This window comes from Calonectris borealis, chromosome Z (genome assembly GCF_964195595.1).
Source record: "Calonectris borealis chromosome Z, bCalBor7.hap1.2, whole genome shotgun sequence".
Lineage (NCBI taxonomy): Eukaryota > Metazoa > Chordata > Aves > Procellariiformes > Procellariidae > Calonectris > Calonectris borealis.
The window spans coordinates 10,963,722-10,985,467 of NC_134352.1; the positions used below are offsets into that span (position 1 = coordinate 10,963,722).

Below are 21,746 nucleotides of genomic sequence, written 5' to 3' on the forward strand. Positions count from 1 at the left end.
TTTAGAACAGAAATATTTGTGACACAAAATATCAGGAGAGAGTGACATATTTCCAGATTCACTTTTCAGGATAAAGTTATATTAAAAAAGAATATTTTTCATTTTTTGGACTTGTGTGGCAGAATTTTGACAATAACTTTTATCTGTGTTTCAGTTCTATGTCCCAGCATTAAAAAAAAAAAGATTGAAATTGTTACATAAAAGCTTTCAACAATAATTCCTATAGAATAGAATTGGGATATTTATTTAATTGCAAGCTTATTTAATCTTGTAGAGGAAATTATTTCCTGGTAAAATTCATCTGTTACTGACGGTGGTAGACATGCATAAAACACTTCCATGGCCTCAGAAAGCAACAATCCCAATTTTAAAAGTAGGAGATCAATGTACCTGACATGAAGTTTTATGCTACCATCTAGTGAACTCTGAGTAGAACTGCAACTCCTAACAAGAAATCCAAATGTATTGAAGATAAGCACTTACGAATAGGCTTGTCGAGGTTTAAGTAAGTTAAATGCAGTTTAGAATAGGTTTACAGTAGACCCCAGTGTTGCAGATCAGTTATGTCCGATATATAGAGAATCCATTAAAATGTATAGATCTTACCATATTGATGTAGAAATTATGTAAATTATTGTATACTTTTGTAATAATGAAAAGTGTTTATTAAGGGTCATTCTAAATTTAACTGAAAATAAGAAATGCCAGCACTGTTTGTAGGGCTCTTTCTCTATTGTCTTTGTTGTTTGGCTTATTTTTTAAAGATGTCATTGTGTATAATATTTAGTTCAGAAAATACACAGGAGAAAAGTAGTAGAAACAGTTCATTGATCCAATTTTGAACCCTTGTATAGGTTTCAACTTAACTAGAAAAAAAATCATTTTTTCTTTTCTTTCTGTCTCTGTATGATCGGTTTGTTTTCTGAGGAAACTGATATTCTTAACTAGAAAAAATCAGCAATATTTAGGAAACACCTATTCAGCCAGAACCCCTTTCAGAAATAAAGAGGTAGAGCTGCCACAGGAAGCTTTGTGGGCAGAGGCTGTAGCTCATGCATTAGTATTTATATGGAAGAAGGGAAGGAGACTTTTAGAAATACTAACAAGTTGCAAAAGATAGCTATGAAACAGGTGAAAAAGTTCTTTTCAATAAGCAATTTTTCTTTTCTTTTCTTTTCTTGGCATTTGCAGTTTCCATGTTCTTTCTGAATCATTTACAGTATCTAACCTTTTCTACTCACACTCATTGAGCTATTTTTCGTAGTTTGAGCTCCTTTTCTCTCATACATGTTTTTTCTCCATATAAAGGCATATGAGCTTTCCTATGGAGCTATATTATAGAGCTGTAGTACCAGCTCCCTAATTTTCCCAGCTCTGCATTTCTGCCGTAAGGAAAAGGAACCTGATAATGCATGACTTCCTCGGCTGTGAAGGCTGACAGGGCTTCATCTCTCTCTGTGTCTCAATGTAGGCCATGAAAACAATAAAGAAGTTCATGAAAAGAAAATGTTTGTGTCACAGAAGTTACTTAATTTGAAAATATTTTTGCATGTCAAGTCATTTATAGAACAGTTTTCTTATTAATTGAGCTGGTTTTGTGATATTTGTACCTAAATGTTTCACTTGTGGTTTAATGATTTAGTGGTACAACCTGAAGAACAGCATATGCATGTTCACAAAGAGGACAGTTCTGTTTGTGAGACTGTAAGAATAAAGGAAAAAGAACAAGAGAATGAAGACAGTGTCACAGTCAATATTCAAGCATCAGGTATACTATTTTTGGATATGCTTTATTTTATATAGCTTTGCAATGTAATTTTATATTAAATCATACTACTCAGACAAATATGGAAATTATTAGGCTTAGTCTCTACTCCTTGTGACTGAAAACATTCCAAATAGATGGACATCCCTTTCAGCAATTGACAGTGCTGTCATGGATGCTATTGACAGCTCTGTCATGGATGCTATTGACAGCTCTGTCATGGATGCTACTAGCAAGAAACCAGTTGTAATTTGGAAAGAATTGTAAAACAAGCCACCCAGAAGCTATTAAGAACTGTTAGTATGAAAGAACAAAGAGACTAAGATTGGCTTGTTTAGCCTTGCTAGACAAAGACGTTAGAAATTAAATACCAGGGAAGGAGAAGGGCTGTTTAAGTTGAAATTATAGTAACAGGTGGATATAAAGGGACTAAGTCTAAGTTTAGACTACAAAATAGAAGGCGGCTGTAGAACAATGGAATAATAGTACAATCTTAGTGGGAGCCACAGGAGTAGAAAATCCTAACTTTTCATCATGCAGTTTGATCACTTTATGAAATGCATGGAATAACATGGTTGCCTGCTGTGAGGAGCAGCTTAATTCTACCACCCTGTCAAGCAACTGTTTTTCTATTAATGTTACAGCTTTCATGAAAAAGATGGTGTTCTTTGTGTTTTGCTAGGTCTTTTGAATATTCTTGTCCAGTAGTAGAATATGAAACCAAACTTTATTATTATGTTTTGTTTATTCTGCTATCCAGAAAGCCAGTGCCAGGCATACTGCCTCTTGGAAGAAGCAGCCTCTCCTGTTCTAAAAGATTTGATACATCTGGGTGTACTTGCTTCTGTAAATTGGAGCTTTGACAGCGTTAAATTTGATCACACAAGGTTTTTCTTAAAACAGCAAGAGAAAGTGATATGTGATCGTTTTAAAGAAGGTACGTCTTTAAAAAAAAATGGTTTTTTTCATCTTCAGTACTAATATGGGTTTAATTGGTGACACAAGATTCAAGATATTTGATAAATTAATAATAAAACTTTCAGCAGTTTATCTTGTAGAGTTACACTAATTCATTTCCTCTTTTATTTCCAAAATAATGTCTCCTAGTTCTTCAGCATTACATTTATTAACCTGAGTATTGTAATACAAAAAGTATTCAAATTTAATTTCATTTTAAAATATTTTAGATATGCTTCAGAAATGTTGTTTCTATAGCAAACAATGTTTAAATTATTTTTTTCATGTTAGATTTTAAAATTAAAAGCTTTCTGTGTGTTTTTGTTGTTTCTCTCCTTTTACTATGTATTGTTAGTCACACCTGAATGATGAAAAATGCTAAGCCTATGTTAGAAATGAGGAGAAAAAAAATCCATATTAATTTGGTTTCTTTCTGACTTAATTTCTCTCCTATCTGGCATGTAGAAACCCTATAGAACCAGAAAAATGAAAACAAAAGCCAGCAAAATCAGTGTCCCCTTATGAAGATTTTTTGGCTATAGATAAAAAGAGGGGCAGGAAAACCTCACAGGAAAAAACAGTGTTTGAGGAAGATTTAGAAAGCTATTGGGTATTTTGGATTATTTTTTGAGTTGTACTGTTCATAGCTGAGAACTAGTTGTAAGGATAACATTGCAGGCAGTCTACTACCTGCCAAGTTTTTATATTATGTCACAAGTTATGCGATAAACTTTAGTTATCTAAACTTTATTGCTTTTGTGCTTAATGTATTTTTCTCAACATAAAACTAAAAATAATGAAATTACAAATGAGAGAGAAGGCAAACAAAAAAAATTTTAGTGGTGTCTGCAGAATGACAGCCTGTGATCTGTAGAATTACCATACTCAAATTGTCAGCAGCAGGGTTCTCTTAGTTTGAGGGAGCTTACAAAAAAGCAAACACCGTCTTCACAAACATGAGGGAGAAGCTCAGTATCTATATCTATCAGTGAATCACAGAAAGGAAAACATTGCTGAGAAAAGTATACAGAGAACTACTACTGCTTCTCAAGATCAAGGGAAAAAAATATGTAAGAGCCTGCATTTTAATTCAAGATTAATTTAAGAAAACTGATATCCTTTCAAATAGTTTACGTGCTGTAGAAATGTAGTCTAAAGTAGGAGCTGGGCCAAGTGGCGTGCTTATTCAAACTTCAGGGCCCTCTTTGCGTGTAGATTAGCTGTGCAGTATATTACCAATTGCTAAAATGACAGCAATGAAATAAATGAAAATGTTTAGTGGCTGAAATACTGATGAGGCAAATAGTCGTCTATTGGATCTTCCTTTTAAGGGCAAGTGTTTTCCGAGGAATGGATAATATTTACCCATCCCTTGCTATATAAAAATAACTGTTGTTGAACACAAAATTTACCTATGAAGTAGGTGGGTCTTTGGACTACAGCTCAAGGAAAGCAGTGAAAACGTTTTGCTCTTGGTTTAAAATACTGAAAAATGTCAGGTTGATTTAGCTAGTGTTGTCTGCACTGAAGAGACAGAAAAGGGCAAGGGAGGTCTTGCATTTTGTCCCCAACTAAAGAAGCAGAGGGAAATAAGAATTTTCTTGCTGGAAGGTCCATAGAAATGAGGAAGACTCTAACATATCTAATCCATTCCTAATGAATATTTCTCTAACGGTATAGGACATTCCGAAACCTCCCTGGTATCTTACTTCACTCTTTTATTGCCTTCCTGGTTTTAAGTAGTTTCACAATATCCAATCTCATTCCACTTTACTCCAGAGTATGCTGATGCATTTTCTCATTAATCCCCCAGTCAACATAGAAAACAATCACTTACTATGATAGTATTGATCTATTAGAGGATTAGTATTCTCCTACTGGTCTTTTCTTTCTGCACCAAATATAATCAAATGTGTCAGCCTTTCATCATAAAATGTGGTTTCTTGCTGCCTTGCTTTGTTTCTAAATGACCTCTATTCCTCACTGAGTTTTTATGGTGAGCGGTATGAAGAACTGGACATAGTCCTTCAGTTTCAGCACCTTCACTGACAAAGATGAACAGTCACTTTCTGTCTTTTGATACAGAACAGTGACAAGATCTTCGTCTTCCATGCCATTTCCAGCTAATTCTTCTGTATGCTGTGTTCATAAGTTTGATTTTTCCTTCCTAAGTGCTTCACTTGTCTTTTTGAATTAAAAGCTATGTTGATCCTAGTACAGAGAACTATCTTGTATAATGCATCTCATTCAGTAATTCCTTGATCAGCTGTAGTCATTTATTCTTTAATTATCTTCCTCAACCATTTTTTATCATCTTGAAGTATTTTATTAAGTCTTACTTATTCTGCAGCAATCACATATTTCTTTTAAGATAATGAACTACACTACTTCCTGTGTGCAGTTCCCAAAAATGCCTTCCTTCTTCAGACTAGTAATTCCTTCCTGTTCAGTCAAGTCCTTGAAGATTAGTCAAAATGAGTACATAATACAGAATAGGTAGCCCATAAATTGTTTGATTTACTCTGTGGGTCCAAGAAGAAACAGATGTCCTCCAAATTTACCTTCTCAAAGAAGGTTAAAATTCGTATCAGGAGAGGTCAATTAGGTGTGGGGAAGGTAATATCAGAAGTTAAGACTCTGCATGGATCATTGTGGGAAGACAATAGGAATTTTTCTCATGATATGTGTGAAGACTAGCTAGGTCCAAATCATTTGCCATAAAGAATGTGGCTTTTATAGTCAAAAATTTGTTGAAAAGATTCTGTGAAAAGCTCAATTTGAGGTTATCACTGCTTTAAAATTGCGTATTGATTAGTGGATAATCTGCCATTTTGATTTCTTGGAAAGAGTTCTGAAATGTTTGGAAAATGGATTAGACGAGTTACAGAAGAATTTAGTGATTTGACTAGTCGGATGAGGAAATAGTAATGTGAACAGCTGGGCTTGTATGATGGACCAAAAGATGGGAAATTTATCAGTTTCCATGTATATTTAAAGATTGCCGTACTAAAATCAATAAGGCAGTGTGGATTTAATGGCACACCTAGGGGAACTGCGATCCCCTCTTCCAGCAAGCACTATCTATCCCTACACACCTTTCAAAAACACTTCCCTGTGTGCCTCTTGCTCTGGGTCAGATGACATGGGAAAATTTGTGCTATATCATAAGCTATTTGTCAACACCACCAGATCCAACCTTTCAAGATGTCTGTTTAAGTGTATTTAATTAAAATTCTGAGATACCAGGATGTTTTAAATTGATGACGTATGTATAGCATCATTTCTGAAATTTTATACAGACCACATCTGTGTCTTCTATTTGTACAGGTAAAATAGATGAGAAGGAGATCATGCTGTTCAGACATGCTGCTCTGGTGCACCTGCTGGTGACAGTTCGAGATCTTCTGTTAACATGTGGCTTGGACACAGCGCTAGGTTTGTTTCTAGTAGTGAATCATGATACCCAGAAACCCAATGCTTTGTGTGTATTCTGCCGTATTCTGTCCGTCCTTCATGTTTGTAGGCTGTGATTCTTTGCCATCAGTATACCTCCAGCATAGCTTCAATATGATATTCAACCCCCTGTGCTTCCTTATTTCTGTTTCATCATTAGAAATGCATTCACTGCGGATTGTACTGTGGTAATGTATATTCTCAGTTCATGACTAATATACCACTGTTTGTGTTATTACATGGCTTTGCCTCAGAAACATTCACATGAACTTCCACATATACAATGTGTTGTCCTGTATCTCAGAATGACAAATTTTCATTGGAATTTCTGTATGGAAACAGAGAAACATGCAAAAATGGCAGGTCCTTTGTTGTTTACAATCCACCTTCTGTGAGTGAGGAACACTTTCCACCTAAAAATATACTTAGGCTCCTTGGAAATGAGGTACTTAAAACTGAGGGCATTTTAAGCAAAATCTGAAATATTATCTAACATATTACGAAGCAGGGAATTTGAAGTTACAGTTCAATTCTTAGCACTTGACTCACACAGAACCTTTTTTTTGAGCTTTTCTGGTCTTATGCTATTCAGATTTGGAATATGAAAATTCATGGTAACCCAGTTTTATGCCTGAAATGATAATGCCAGGCTAGTCAAGTTCCCATAGTTGTATATTGTGAATTTTCCTATAGATCTATCTGAATAGATTCATAAGGAGCTGAAGTCAGCTTTTATGAATGCCCTAGGAAAGTCAGGCTCCCTCTGTCTTTAGAGGAGATAAGGTGGTTCAGAGCATTTAACTTCAGTCACTCTGAATTGTTCCTTGATGGAGGGTGTTTCTTAAAATTGATGTAAAATGGAAAACATCTGCCATAAACCGAACTGTGGGGAAAATAAATTATTCTGTATTCACTGAAATATTTCCAGTAATAAAAGAGTAGGAAGAAAAATACAGAATGAATATGTAAGTAGAATTCTTTTCTACAATTACTATAAACAACGTAGGAGGATGGGAGGGAGACAAATGAGCAGTTCTTCCTTCTCTGTTCTATTGTAGCAAAAGCACGCCTAGATGATATTTCAGAATTACACAGCACCTGTCCTTCCAGATCCCAGCAACACCTCACACAGAAAACGGCACAAGTGAAAAAGATCTGAAAAAAACTTAAGAAAATTGAGCCAGATACTAAGTAGGCCCTGTAGTCCTCATTATTGTTGTGATGTTGTGCTGTGGTGTGTGATTCATCACATAGTTATCTTAGATGTATTTTTTCTTTATGCATTTTCAAATAACCCCAGCATTGTTCATCATTTATATACAAAAGGCATCATTCAGAGTTGAGAAATTGTTGTGATAATGCGAAGAATGGTTAAAACACAGGACAAGTAAAGCTTTGGACAGTGGAAATATAAATAAAGTTGTTATTTAGTATAAACCTTATAAACTAGTTAAACATAATAGTGCTGCTGCTGGTATCTGCACCTATAGAATGCAATGTTCTATAATTCTAGCTGGAGTCATATAGCAGATAGTACAGGAGGTATAGCAGTTTTATAAGGGCTACTTATGTACCTGATTAGTAGTAATAGTATTCTTCCATATTGGTGAACCATTAAATTTTCGTCTTTTTTGTGCAAGATACCTTCACATAAATTTTAAATTTATGTGTAGATTAAACACAAACCTTGACAATCATCTTTTGTCACTGCAATTACTTATTTTGTTGCTTTATTAACAGGTTATTTGTCCAAGGCAAAGGATATCTATAAAAACATCTTAGAATCCTGTTTGAATAACATCTGGAGGCAGTTAAAGATTGTACAGTACAGTAGCCAGAAAAAGCAAGAAACAAATCCCAAAATAACAGAGCTTCAGTGTCAAATGTTAAATTGGATGCAAAGTTATGGAGAGGAACACACTGTTAAGGTTAACAATGTAAACAATTTCTCTAAGCAAACAAAAATGCTCCAAACTATGTGAATAATTATAAAACCATCTTTCAACAAGAGTTGGTTTAGGGAAGAAAGTCTTATAATTACCTTTCCAACTGACAGTATCTGTTAAATAAGGGTAACATAAAGTTTAAGGCCTCTATCAGAAGCAGTGCAGGTTTCTGTTTGATCAAATCTCCCCTTGTGGCATGACTAAAATAACATGCGTATGAGTTTTAACATTGCCTGCGCTTCATCTTGTTGCAGGTGCTTTTGTTTCCCTGGTAAGTATATTGTATCACATCACTTACTGAAAATTATATTATAACCTTTTATTTGAAGGCCTCAATATTCCGGTGCAAAGAGAATCATAGCACAAGTCAGGATTGTGTACTTGTATAGCGTGGCTCAGAGTACACACACCGTGGAGTATATGGGTATTGTTATCCACAGACAACCTCTGCTTAACCCATGTATCAGGCCAATCTCTTGGTACTATAATTATATAAGAAGCAAATATCCATAAGTGATGGTTATGGCATGGAGGATAGAGTTGTGGAGGAGATTCAAGTTATCCAAAGATTTTTTTTTGGATATGTGAATATTTTGGGTGATACCATGCAGTGCAAAACACCATTTTCCTTTGCAGAATATTTATTGTTTATTTACCATAATAATTATGTGTAATATTTATCACATAATGAGACAGAAGGGATAAAATATACAATTTTTTAAATGTCCTCCCTGTTTGGAATAGAATTTATGCTGCTGAACACACAGCCAAAAAAGACGAATCTCCAAGCTTACTTTCATTTATTTTAACTTCTTTCCATACTTCATTTCCTGGAGCTTTCTTCTTCTTCTATTTCTGTTAAGAGTTGCACTAAGAGCTCTAAATACCTTTTTATTAAATTTTCCTGAAAAGAAAAATATAATAGCTTATTGTACACCCTTTTAGAATTTAAAATGGAAATGAAACAACCAAAACAAAATGGTGTTGATTGTCTTGGTGTCTGTCCTTCAATAGTCCTCTAAGCTGATTTCAGCATAATTTTCTTCTCCTTAAGAGTAACACATTTTGCTTTGTAATACTAGAATTATGCTACACTAGGAGACATATAGCAACTTTGTCATCTTAATGTCAGCTCAGTGACAATTTTGCTCTTCTTCTGAACTCCACTAGATATAATTTTTAAAATTTGTAATTATAACTCCCCTGAGTTTTGACTTGCTTTCTTGACCTAAAGTTAAGGTCATGCACACATACCCATGCAATGTAAGAATATATATGATTTTATTCACAATTGTAAGATTGTTTACTGTTTCTAACATTCAGAGACAGGTTTCAATGAGCCAGAATAGGCAGAAGGAGTATTCCGGTTTTAATAAGAAGTAAAAGTTGTATTGAATAAGCCATTTCCTGTTCTATCACATCACATCAGCATCAGTTAATATGATGTGAAATATGATAATCTGGTTATCCTTTTATTAGCCAAAATTGTTATTAATGCAGGATTATAATGGGACGTTTCCTTTGTAAGCAAGACGTTGCTAAGAGACTAGAATAAACTGAACTTTACTCTTTTTTTCATTATCTTTTGTACTTATGATCAGATAGAACATGACTAAAAATGTCATCTAGCTCACAACAACATGTAATGAGTATGCTGTTGTATTGTGTGTGAAAAAGTAGGTCTGCATTTTAAAATGCAGTTGTCCAAAACAAGTGGTGGACAAGGTAAACACCTTCTCTGGTAGTGAATCTTTTTAAAACTATGTCAGTTTGATAGATTCTAATCCTTTTCAATGTTTTCATCTTAAGCAGTATTTAATGAGTCTCAGAGATAAGCGATCTCTAGCAGGAACACTTCAGTGTACTCCATCTATGGTCTGGAAAATCTTTCTAATTAGTTCAGCAGTACATCTAGTACCTCCCTCTAGTACATCACCATCTTGCAGGCTGAATTCTAGATATCTTCAGTTTAAGCTTTGCCTCCACGGGGATAATGCCTCTAATGTGACAGTAATAATCTGTCTAGTGCAACAGTAATAATGTGGTACAATGCCTTTAGGTAATATCTTTAAATAGCATTTTTACTTTGAATCAAATATTCCAGTTTAAGATTTCTTCTAGAACAGCTTTGTTCATATAACTAAATTCTGATTCTGATGTCTTCTATAATATTGTTTCTCCAACTCTTGTAATAATGCACACATACACCTGACTTTCAAATTGTTGGTGATGGGAGAAAAATCGCCAGCAAAACTTCGACCCTTCGGATATGGGGAGAGCAGGCTTCGGGCTGCTGAAGGAGTTAGTTAGTAAGGTCCCCTGAGAATCTGCTTTTGAGGGTATTGGGGTCCATGAATAGGGTTCATGGTCACTTTTTAAGAGCCATCTCTTACAAGCACAGGAGCAGGCAATTCCAAAGTGTTGGAAGTGAAGCAAGCGGGGCAGAAGGCCGGCTTGGCTGAGCAGGGATCTTCTTCTAGAACTCAGGTGGAAAAGGAAAGTGTACAGACATTGGAAGCAAGGACAGATGACATGGGAGGACTACAGAGATGCTGTTCACCACTGTAGGGAGAAAATTCGTGCAGCCAAAGCTCAATTAGAGTTCAACTTGGCCAGCACCGTGAAGGACAACAAAAAGGGCTTTTTAAAACATGTTAACAGTAAAAGGAGAATCAGAGATAACATTGGTCCATTGCTTGACGAGGTCAGTCACCTGGGGACGTAGACAAAGCGGAGATGTTCAATGCCTTCTTCGCCTCTGTCTTCAACACCGATGATGGGCTCTGGGACCCCCGGAGCCCTGTGTTGGAAGACTGTGACTGGAGGGATGATAAACTCCCAGCCGACCCTGAACTTGTTCGAAACTTGCTGCTCCAGCTGGATGCACATAGATCTATGGGCCTGATGGGATTTATCCCAGGGTACTGAAAGAGCTGGCCGATGTCATCGTAGGAGCTCTCTCCATTATTTTTCAACAGTCTTGGGAGAGGTCCCTGTCAACTGGAAGCTGGCAAATGTTGTCCCAATTTTCAAGAAGGGCAATAAGGAAGACCCTGGTAATTACAGGCCTGTCAGTCTCACTTCAGTGCCTGGTAAAATTATGGAAAAGGTTATTCCAGGAGTTATTGAAAAACACCTGAGAGACAACACAGTCATTGGTCATAGTCAGCACGGGTTCACAAGGTGAAGGTCCTACTTAACCAACTTAATGTCCTTTTATGACAAGGTCACCCATCTAGTTGACCAAGGGAAGCCAGTAGATGTGGTGGTTTTGAATTTTAGCAAAGCTTTTGATACTGTCTCTCACAATATCCTTCTGGATACTAGCACACAGCTAGACAAGTCCATAATATATTAGGTGAGCAATGGCTGACAGGTCGGGCTCAAAGAGTTACAGTAAATGGGCTGACGGCCAGTCACCAGTGGGGTTCCCCAGGGCTTAATTTTAGGGTGAGTGCTCTTTAATGTTTTTATAAGTCATCTGGATGCAGGAGTCAAATGTACATTAAGTGAGTTTGCCGATGATACTAAATTAGGAAGAGCTGTGGACTCCCTCAAGGGTAGAGAGACCTTTCAGAGAGATCTGGATAGACGGTAGAGCTGGGCAATCACCAACCATATGAAATTTAAAAAGAACAGTGCCGGATTCTGCACCTGGGATGGGGTAAACCTGGTTATACGTACAAACTGGGGGATGAGAGGCTGGAGAGCAGCCCTGAGGAAAGACATCTGGGGGTTTGGGTTGATGGCAAGTTGAATATGAGTCAACAGTGTGCCCTGGCAGCCAAAAGGGCCACCCATGTCCTGGGGTGCATCAAGCACAGCATAGCTAGCTGGTTGAGGGAGGTGACTGTCCCACTCTACACTGCACTGGTGCGACCCCACCTCGAGTCCTGTGTGCAGTTTTGGGTGCCTCAGGTACCCATAATAAGGACATTAAACTGTTAGAGTGTGTCCAGAGGATGGCGACTAAGATGGTGAAAGGCCTCCAGGGCAAGACTTACGAGGAACAGCTGTGGTCACTTGGTTTGTTGAGCTTGGAGCAGAGAAGGCTGAGGGGTGACCTCATCACAGTCTACAACTTCCTCAAGGTGGGCAGCAGAGGGGGAGGTGCTGGTCTCCTCTCTCTGGTGACCAGCAGTAGGACATGAGGAAATGGAATGAAGCTGCGTCAGGGGAAGTTCAGATTGGACATTAGGAAAAGGTTCTTCACTGAGAGGGCGGTCAGTCACTGGAACAGGCTCCCCAGGGAAGTGGTCACAGCACCAAGCCTGCCAGAGTTCTGACAGGAGTTTCTGGACAACGCTCTTAGTCATACAGTTTTGTTTTAGGTAGTCCTATGAGGAGCAGAGAGTTGGACTCGATGATCCTTATGGGTCCTTTCCAACTTGAGTTATCGTATGATTCCGTGATTCTATGAATGTCATTCAGGAAAACTCCAAGGTTTCCATTTTTGCCACCTGCTTAATCAATCTCATGCTTTCTGTGCAAAGGAGAAAGGAAGATGTATGCAGGCTGAAAGAACAAATTTTTGACAGTACTAGAGTTTCTTTTACTTGTCTTCTTCCAGATACTAATCATAACAAGGATGGACTCTAAGAGAGAAAAAGCTGCCCTCATTCACACTTTATCTAGAATAGAAGGTAAATATTTTTATGTGTATTTTTGAAAGAACAAGTGGCTGTTATTCTGTGCTTCACTGAATTCCTGTTCGTATGCGTTTTGCAAGTGTTTCTCCCTTTTCTCCTCATCAGGAACCTTTCTATATACTTTCCTCACTGTTTTCTGTTTCTTAACTCTTCCATCAGCCTTTTTTCTTTCTTGTAATTTTATTTTCCCCTGATTAAGAGTTCTGGTATGATGTTTTCTGTTACAAGAGAATGATAGTTCACCTGTCAAGTCAAAGATTTGTTTAACAGAACACAAGGGAGATGTGGTCAGCCCAGTGCCTAATTATAATGACATCTGTTGTCTTGGTCAGATTGTCTCCCTGTTTTTAGCTAATTGGTGGTCACAAGTTTTCTTCCTTGCAAGCTTATTAAGAGCAGTTAGAATTTAGAAATCTTAACTAAGCTCCCTAGCATAAAACCTTAAATGAATAAGGTACAAATCATGTTTTCCCTTAACCATCTCTTGCTGACCTTGTTTACTGATTTGCTAAATATGTAAGCATAAGCTGTAGCAATCTATTAAACTCAAGGCAAAAAAAATACTGTTTCCAATATCCCGGCCCCCCACTGATACAAGCAGCACTTTCATCAGTTCATCATTTTACCTGTAAGTAATTTTTGTACAAGCTTGTTCAACGTCGCAAATTCAGCTGGTAAAACAAACATGTTTCAGGAAGACTGTTATTTGAGTGTGCACTTATGTTTAGAGGAAACCACTGATTCCTTTCGTATTGCTTTTTAAAACCCATTTTTGTAACTCCTTCTTGCTTGAACCTTATCAACAATGTCATGTATTGTATTGTTCTTTTGCCTGTGAAAATAAAGCTAAATTTCCTGTGCTCTTAAAAGAAGAAAGCCTGTCTTTTAGAATGTTTTGAAAGGGAGGAGGCATGTTCACAATGCTTTTACTACTAATAATATTTAATGAAAAGTATTTTATTTGTTTTAAGATCTTAAAAGTTGGTTGCAAACACAGGTCAATCCAACTAACTAAACTTTTGAAGAGAGGCATTTGTGTTATACAAATATTCCTTTTTAGCTACATCTTCCAGTCGTAAAACTTAAAGTGGACAGAAAGTGTAAAGGAATTTAAATTATAAAGGGGCAAAAAAGATGCTTCCTTTTGCACTAGCCTTTAATTTTTCATTTTAAAGTAATCAGGTTGTGAGTTTGTGAGACATGAAACTTGTTTGCATTACTTCTTCCTTGGGTTCAAAAATGGAAGTTTCTAAATCATTATACCCACCCAGTGCAAACTGAAATTATGTAGGACTTCATGAAGACAGACAACATAATACATAAAATTTTAATATCCTGTGTTGTTCCACATTTGCTGCTTACCGCTGTGCATTGATTCATACCTGCAGAGGCTCATTTTTTTGATTAAGGCTTTAATTCTTTTTATGCAGGTTTAAAAGCTATGGATTTGAATTCTGAGAAAAAAGGAACCTTTTTAGGTTGTAAAGATATCATAAGCAAGTAAGTTAAATTCTTGATTTTTGAGAATAAAAACTTTAGTCAGGACTAATGTCAGTGAAACTTTTGTTACTTTTGTTCATTTCCATGGAATTTTCCAGTCTGGAGCAAAAATTTCAGAATATGGATCTACAGCTTCCTTCTGGGAGGGGAGAATTTTGACCACAGTCTAGTAAAATGCTTAGTTGTGGGGCTCAGAAGAACTTTTTTAACTTAACTTTTTATTTTGTTTTGCATGTTTAGAAAAACTTGTTTAGAAAAATGCATAGAAAAACATGTTTGTTTTGCATGTTTTAAAAAAAGGGGAGGGAAGGGCATAAAAGAAATAATGACAAATTATGACATTGCAGGAAAATATGAATAATTCAAGTCGCTAATTGGAGGGGGGAAGTACAGCTTTTAATTTTTAAATTAATTTTTAAAGAAATTGCAGTTTTAAATTCAGAAAGGGTAAATATTTTTTTGTAAACGGACTTTAAACAGTGATAATTCTTCAAAGTAAGAATGTGTTTATTTTGTTCTGAGGGTAATTCTACCTGAACTTAATTTTATTAATATTTTGTTGTTTTGTTAAGTCTTAGTAGATATTCCTGTGTTATTGTACATAATCAGCAAATTGGAGCTGACTTTCCTTGGACACACTTCTCATTAGTAATGGAATATGATTATTCTGAAAACTCTTGCTGGAAAAATCTCTGCAAAAATCTGAATGTTACTTACATGACTTTTAAAACCACCCTCCCTGAAACAATACAAATGGGTAAGTGTTCTCTAGAACTGTAATAAACAATTGCGCTGGCATATGAAAGGAAAGCATTTTCTGTTCCCTAAAATGCTACATTCATTTGCATGTGGAAGAAAATGAATAATAAACTATGAAGGCTAAAGCTAAGCAAACAGAGCTGGTTTATCTATACAGCAAGATAGGAAGGTGTTTTTCTTAGGGTGTGAGCTTAGTTTTGGCCAGGATGTAGTAGTAAATGTTGGTTGATAAAAGACTTATGCCAAGTTCACAGGTTGTTTACAGTTACTACAAGCTGTATCCACCCTTCCTCATCCTAAGGGAATGTTGCTGTAGATCTAAAGAGATATAAATTAAAGCTTAATTTCAAAGAGATTCAGAAGAGTTTAATTTAAAAAAAAAAAGCATATAGTGGAAGCGTTTTAATGGGGATGAATAAAAGCTGCATTTTTAAAAGATATGTCTATTTAAATACCTAAATCTATCTTTAGTTTTTTGCTTATGAAACTATTATCTTACATATACAAACTGTTTCAGGGAATCACAGTGGTTCTTTTCTTCTGGAAGTACAGATTCCATATGTATTTCTGACAACTGAAGGTCTTCTTAATATGCCGGATATTCTTCAGCTTTTGGAATCCAAGTGAGTGAAAATAACCTATTTAATCTTATTGACTATTTATTTTCAGTTTTCCAGGACATGTATCTTGTCCTACTGTATCATGTAGTAGCCATCTATTTAGCTATCAGGTAGATTACTGCAATTACACTATTAGCATTTTAAGAGACAAGAAGAGAATTTTTCGCCGAAGTTGATAGCTTAATTCTATATTCACACAGATGTCAACCAGAATGGAATTGGTTGATTTGTTTATTTTAATAATGAGCTGGGACTTTTAGTCAAAACAACTTTTTAAATTGTCTGCTTTTCCCTGAAAATCATAATGTTACCCCAAAACTTTTTTTGCTTTAGTGCTTCTTGGTGCTTGGAAGACTTGGTATTTAATTCTCCATAAAAATTGCTTTTGGATTTTTTGGTTTTTAACTACTAGAGCTATGCTAAAAAAATAAAACATACAACAGTAAAACAGTCTTATTTTCTGATGCATCACAGCTTTTGGGAGAGGCTACATTAAAAACAAAAACTACTTTATTTGAATTTTGAATACTCTTTAACCTCTACAAAAATTTTCATGTTTGTAAATCATTGCACATGTGCATTATTTTCTTTGACATAATTTGCTTGCATTTTGCTTTCACAATAATAAATACCTGATCAAAGTACCTTTTATCACGGGGACAAAAAAAAAAAAAAGAAAGAAATAGGGGACAAAGCAGCAGCATCTCTTAAACATAGTGCCAGAGATACAGATGGTTGATTTTACCATGTTGCTGAAGAGACGTGCCAGTTTTGATCCTTGCTTATCCTTGAGTCTCCTGTGAAGCCATTTTTGAGCTGTGTCTAATTACAGTTCAACAGGGAAAAAAGTTTGACATTTAAAATTTGAACATTTAATTTGACATGCAATTTTAAACTCTGACCTGTTCAAATTCTCTATTCAGCCTGGCCATAAGCTAAATAGCCAGGAATGCTTTTTGGTGCTTTCTCACTAGCTCCTTTTAGCACTGATGAAGTAATTAAATAGGTGAGCAAAGAGCTATATAGTTTCAGAAAAGCTTATAGTTCACCTTTTTGTTAATGTCTGAATACACTGTCCGTACAAGTTTCTAGAGGACTTACTGCTGGCAGATTCAGGTTTAGATCTCTTGTATTTTCCTAGGGATGAGACCAAGTAGCGTGAGATTGTCCTGTCTCAACTTCCCTCCTTGGTCAGCCAAGACGCCTCGAAAGCCCTAAGCATGTGATGTTCATCGAGTCTTTGCTAACACAGCTGGTAACAGGAGGCTGTGCTGCTGGCAGTTCTCATTCACTCAGAAAAATTTAGGATCATAACAATGGCAGTCAGGGAGTTTTCACTCAGTTTGCTTTCCCTGTGCTGCACAATCATGAAAGGAAGAAAAGAAATGCAATATACATTTAATTACTCGACAGGAGTATCTAAGTATATTTTCTTGATTTATCTATCTTAGTTTCTGTATTACATCTTTTTTTTGTAAACTCAAAGGCTGTATATCAAGGTCTTATTTGGTGCGGTTAGCAACATAATTGAATTAATCCAGTAATACTTCATTAAGTCACTGCTACATTGATGTGTATTCTTCGAATGTGTCTTAAAGTGAACTTGAGCATTTGAGAAAGAGCAAGGTATGTAAAGACTGTGTAATTTAAAAAATTGTATTGAGAGATGTATGTTATTCATCTCCTTTAAGAAAATCTTAGTATTTTATTTAACTGAGATTTAATAAAATAATTTGACTTCTTCAGGTACAGCATTACCTTTGTTGAAAGAAGCAGTAGTTACTCCTTAAGGCTCTTTGGAAGTACAGATCGATATGTTGTGTTGACAGTAGATGAATGTACTGCTATCTTTTTGCAGGTACAAAATGAAACTAGTATGTCCAAATTCTGTTATGTGTTGGGTCACTTCTAGGCCATATCTGCAGCCTTCTAACATATCTTTTCTTCCTCATAATTATACTTAATTCACACATTGTCTCACGACACAAATTATTTCTAAATCCATTAACTCCAAAATTCTGTCTGCCAGTTTGACTAGTTTAAAATGTTCTTATATCTGTACCTACATTTCTTCACAGAAGTGTAACATTTGACCTGAGAGTGGATTGTATTAAATATAGTTAAAGGATGCATACTTGAAAATAGGGTTGTATGAAGGAATATTGTAATAACCAATTAAATGTATCTGTGACTATATTCTCTTACCAGTGTGCATGTTAATCCCTCCCATTTCAGACAGTTATCTGAATAAGTCTAGAGAATAATTTGTCCTACTTTTAATAAAAAGTAATAGTTTAGATGATAGCGTAATACTTAAATTCTGGTATGCAGCAAAACAGATGACTTTACAGGGAGAAGAAGTGCTACTGAAAGCTAGATAAAGCATAAGATAATCAATTAGTATTGCAAGCACAACACAGATAGGCATTCCTACATGTTAGTGCAAATGCTACTGCAATTAGCGATGTTGTACTTTATATATTCAGTGTAGGTATAATATGATTTGTATAGGTTAAGTAAGTACTTCAGTGGTTTGTAACAGTATTTTGCATTATTAAAGTTCTCAAAAATCTTAAGAACATACTAAAAAGTTAGTAGCAGTGTTTCCTTTTTACAGGAGGGAAAAAGAGGCATGAAGCAGTGAATTAGCTTTTTAAAGGTCAAACAAAATAAAAGTTGGGCATACAACCTAGTTTTCCTGACTCCAAGATGTGTCTTTAATAGCTATTTTATTTAGCTGTATTTATATTTGATCTGAAGTCTGCATAATACAGCGATGCACGTTAAAAGCTTGTGACAACCATGGTAATATATTTATTTAGTTTTCACTTTTTATATTAATTTTGTGGTAGAGTATGGAAGAACTAAATTATGAGAAATCCTGTGACAATGTAATATCGAAGCTGATGGCATTATCGCTCCAATATACGTGCTGTTGGATTGTTTTCTATTCCAGAGAAAGACTGAGTTTAGAGTAAGTTATGAAATTCTTTTGTTATCTTGGTATTTTTAAAACCAACTTATCACTAAAGGAAGCTGATTAGAACAAGCTAACACTCTTTGTTGTTTGAATTTCTCTGTAGGAACACATTTCTCTTAGACCAATATGAATATTGTACGCTTATATTTCTAGTGTACTTTGGACATTTCACTTACAGTGTTGTCTTGCTTCTACTGAAAAACTCAGTGGAATGATAGAACTAACAGTGATTGCTAGAGACCCCCCAAAAAATTAGCAAATATATTTTTCATGTGTTAGGATCTTTTTAGTCTTACACAAGAGATAAATAGATGGTCGTTATAAAATAACAGGATTTGAGGCAGGTAATGCTAATGTGAGGTGCATTTCAAAGCAACAGGTCCAGAAATTTCAGAAGACTAAGGCTATTAACCACTGGAGTTATTCTTCATAACTGTTTGAAGTAAATTAACCCCTACAAATTCACGGTTATGAATTACTGTGTTAGCATCACTGTGTATCATTTGCAACAGGGAGACATTCTTCAAGTATTCTTCCAATCCATCAGTAGTTCTCCTTTTGCTATGGAAGCCCAGCTTTTGTTGATATAGTTCATAAGCATTCCCTTATTACCTATTGTGAGATTTTTTTCTATAAGCAACTGGTAAATTTTCCATGCCTCACCTTTCCTCTCTGTATGATTTTTCTCCAGTGACTGACCCTGATCCAGCCCTTTTGCTTCAGGCCAGGCTTGCTTTGCTGTGGGCTGACTCCATTTTCTTCCTCACAGTGCATCCTTCAGCACCCAGTCACCTGATGTGTCTTAGTTCTCCCTTCACAGATATTAGTGCTCAAACTGTACTAGTATTCTGAATTCCAGGAAATGAAACAGACGTTTATTAACACATGGAACAAATGTGCATATTAAATATTAACGGTCCAATGAAACTGTTTTACAGATACACTCTCAGGGGAGATACTCTGCTTAACCTTGTCTTAATTTATGCCACTCTAATTGAACTTACACAGAAGTCAGAAGACTTTGAAGTGAAGGTAATTTTTTTGGTAACAACCTTTCTGTTTTAATCTTCACTGTATGATATTTCTAAAGTGCTTAATCAAGTCTGCATTCTACATCAAAGCCATAAAATAGCCCAAAACTATTAAAATAAGAGAGAGGAGCTTAATTCAGTGCCGCTGAATTTAGTGAAAAGACTTTGTTGACTCCAGTTGAGTTGAATCAGATTCAAATAGCAGATGAAGTGTTTTTATTACTAGGAGTCAAGAAATGAGATTGTACCTTTAATTTTATAAATTACTAGAACGGGTATTAATCCTGTTTATGTCCTAATTTGAAGTTTCAGATTAATATTATGTTACTAATGTAGTAGAAGCAAAGCAAGTGTAATTGTCTCTGCTGTCAACTAGTTTGCTTTTTTTGTTTAATGTGGCAAGATAAATTAACTTTTTTCATTATAAATCAGAAAATGCAGTATCTGGAATAACCAACATTAAAAAATGGGGCAGAAGTTCATTCAGCTTACCAAGTTGATGTCTGTAACATTTCTTTTGCATGAAGTAACATCTTTTTAGGCAATTTTAAACTTATTTGCATATCAAAATTTGTTTTAAATTTATGTGGTTAAATGAAGGTTAAAGAGAGGACAAAGCTTTTTTCATTCCAGATACTCAGCAGTGTAGTTCGCATAGAAATTACTTACACCTTCTAAGTGTTACATGTCTTCTTAAACTATATTAGGCATCTTATATTAGGAACTTGTATTATACCCATAAACTTGATCACATACAAAAGACCTGTAGGATAAACTAAGTTCACCTACACAGGATTTGCATAAATAAGGAGTGTAGTTTGCGGCCAGGCTAGTGGTCAGATGTTGGAGTTCCTCCACATGATAAGCATGGATCAGGTTTAATTAGTCCTTATTAAAAGCTGTTGTGTTCAGGGTCACCTTTAAGCTTTCCCATTTAACAAATTTAGTAAATTAAGACATTCCTTAGTATAAGTTTTAACCAAAAATATTATGTATCACTTTTAGGTAGTTCTTACGCCAGGGATTGAAGAGACAGCACTGGTAATTCGTCAGATTGCTGACAACATTTTGATAGCATCTAATATCAGTCCTCAGAAGTGGTTGGACAAATCCTGGCTTTCTGTCTTGCCATCTGAGGTTTGCTTATCTTTCCATTAAATTACACGGTTTTCTTCCTGTTTCTCAGACTTGTGAAGTTCTAGTTTTTTTCTGTTTTTCTCTTAAAATACATTATTAAAATAAGCATTAGATATATATATGCACACATACGTATTTTCTTTATATATGCATATACATATATACACACACATATATATAAAAAAAGCTTCTGTCATCCTTGCCAGCACAATTAGGTGCAACTTGGACTTTACCCGTGCTTTCACAATTAACCAGTAGAGAAGTTTATCCTCCACATCTGCCAGCCAATGTGTACGGTTCTACAGTTCTAGGCACTAAGTTTGAAAAACTATCCAAATTGTAAAAGATGGCTCACTTGGGCAGGAAGCCAAATTCGTCAGTGCTGATCCATTACTGAAGTCAATGGCGTTGCTTACAGACTAGCTTTAATGCAAGATAGTAGAAATTTCTTTAACTTCTCATGCAGTAGTTGATATTGGATATTTACAATAAAAGTTGGAACAGGTCCATTAATCACAGTCAAATATATGTTGTTCTTTAACTTGTATATTAAGGTTTTCAAATTATACATATGGATTTGTTCATTTTATATGGAAGCTCTGAACTCTTGTAAACCCAAGATCCTTTTTGGCTTTTGCAAAATTCAGAAGCATTTTAAAGCAGGTATTGGCATGGCCTTTCAAGTGTGGGATATTGGATTATAGGTTTTCCAATTTAGAGGTGAAGGATACTGGTAAAAAACCGAGGGGAGTCATTGATTGTATTTTGTCTCTGTTAAAGGTATTAGATCCTGGCATCTGTCGAATACAGAGCTTTATGAAAGTCAGGAACTGAAGCTGACATTCTTAAAATGCTACAGCTCTCAACTTGCTGCCCTCTGTGAGACATTCAACCTTCCCCTAGCAACTTCTGCTTTTGGCACTTGTCTCATTGCTGTTTACAAGTGTAA

The 21,746-nt window shown here is 35.6% G+C and overlaps 1 protein-coding gene across 1 annotated transcript in view; it reads left to right on the top strand.

Moving 5' to 3' along the window:
* SHOC1 (shortage in chiasmata 1) overlaps positions 1–21,746 on the top strand; it is a 63,233-nt gene that overhangs the window by 35,078 nt on the left and 6,409 nt on the right. The window contains exons 14-25 of the mRNA XM_075136915.1: positions 1,643–1,768; positions 2,526–2,702; positions 6,050–6,157; positions 7,916–8,112; positions 12,692–12,764; positions 14,201–14,270; positions 14,849–15,027; positions 15,547–15,652; positions 17,396–17,507; positions 18,502–18,623; positions 19,568–19,661; positions 20,666–20,797. Coding sequence (XP_074993016.1) covers positions 1,643–1,768; positions 2,526–2,702; positions 6,050–6,157; positions 7,916–8,112; positions 12,692–12,764; positions 14,201–14,270; positions 14,849–15,027; positions 15,547–15,652; positions 17,396–17,507; positions 18,502–18,623; positions 19,568–19,661; positions 20,666–20,797 — 1,496 coding nt within the window. The remainder of the gene's footprint in view (positions 1–1,642; positions 1,769–2,525; positions 2,703–6,049; positions 6,158–7,915; positions 8,113–12,691; positions 12,765–14,200; positions 14,271–14,848; positions 15,028–15,546; positions 15,653–17,395; positions 17,508–18,501; positions 18,624–19,567; positions 19,662–20,665; positions 20,798–21,746) is intronic.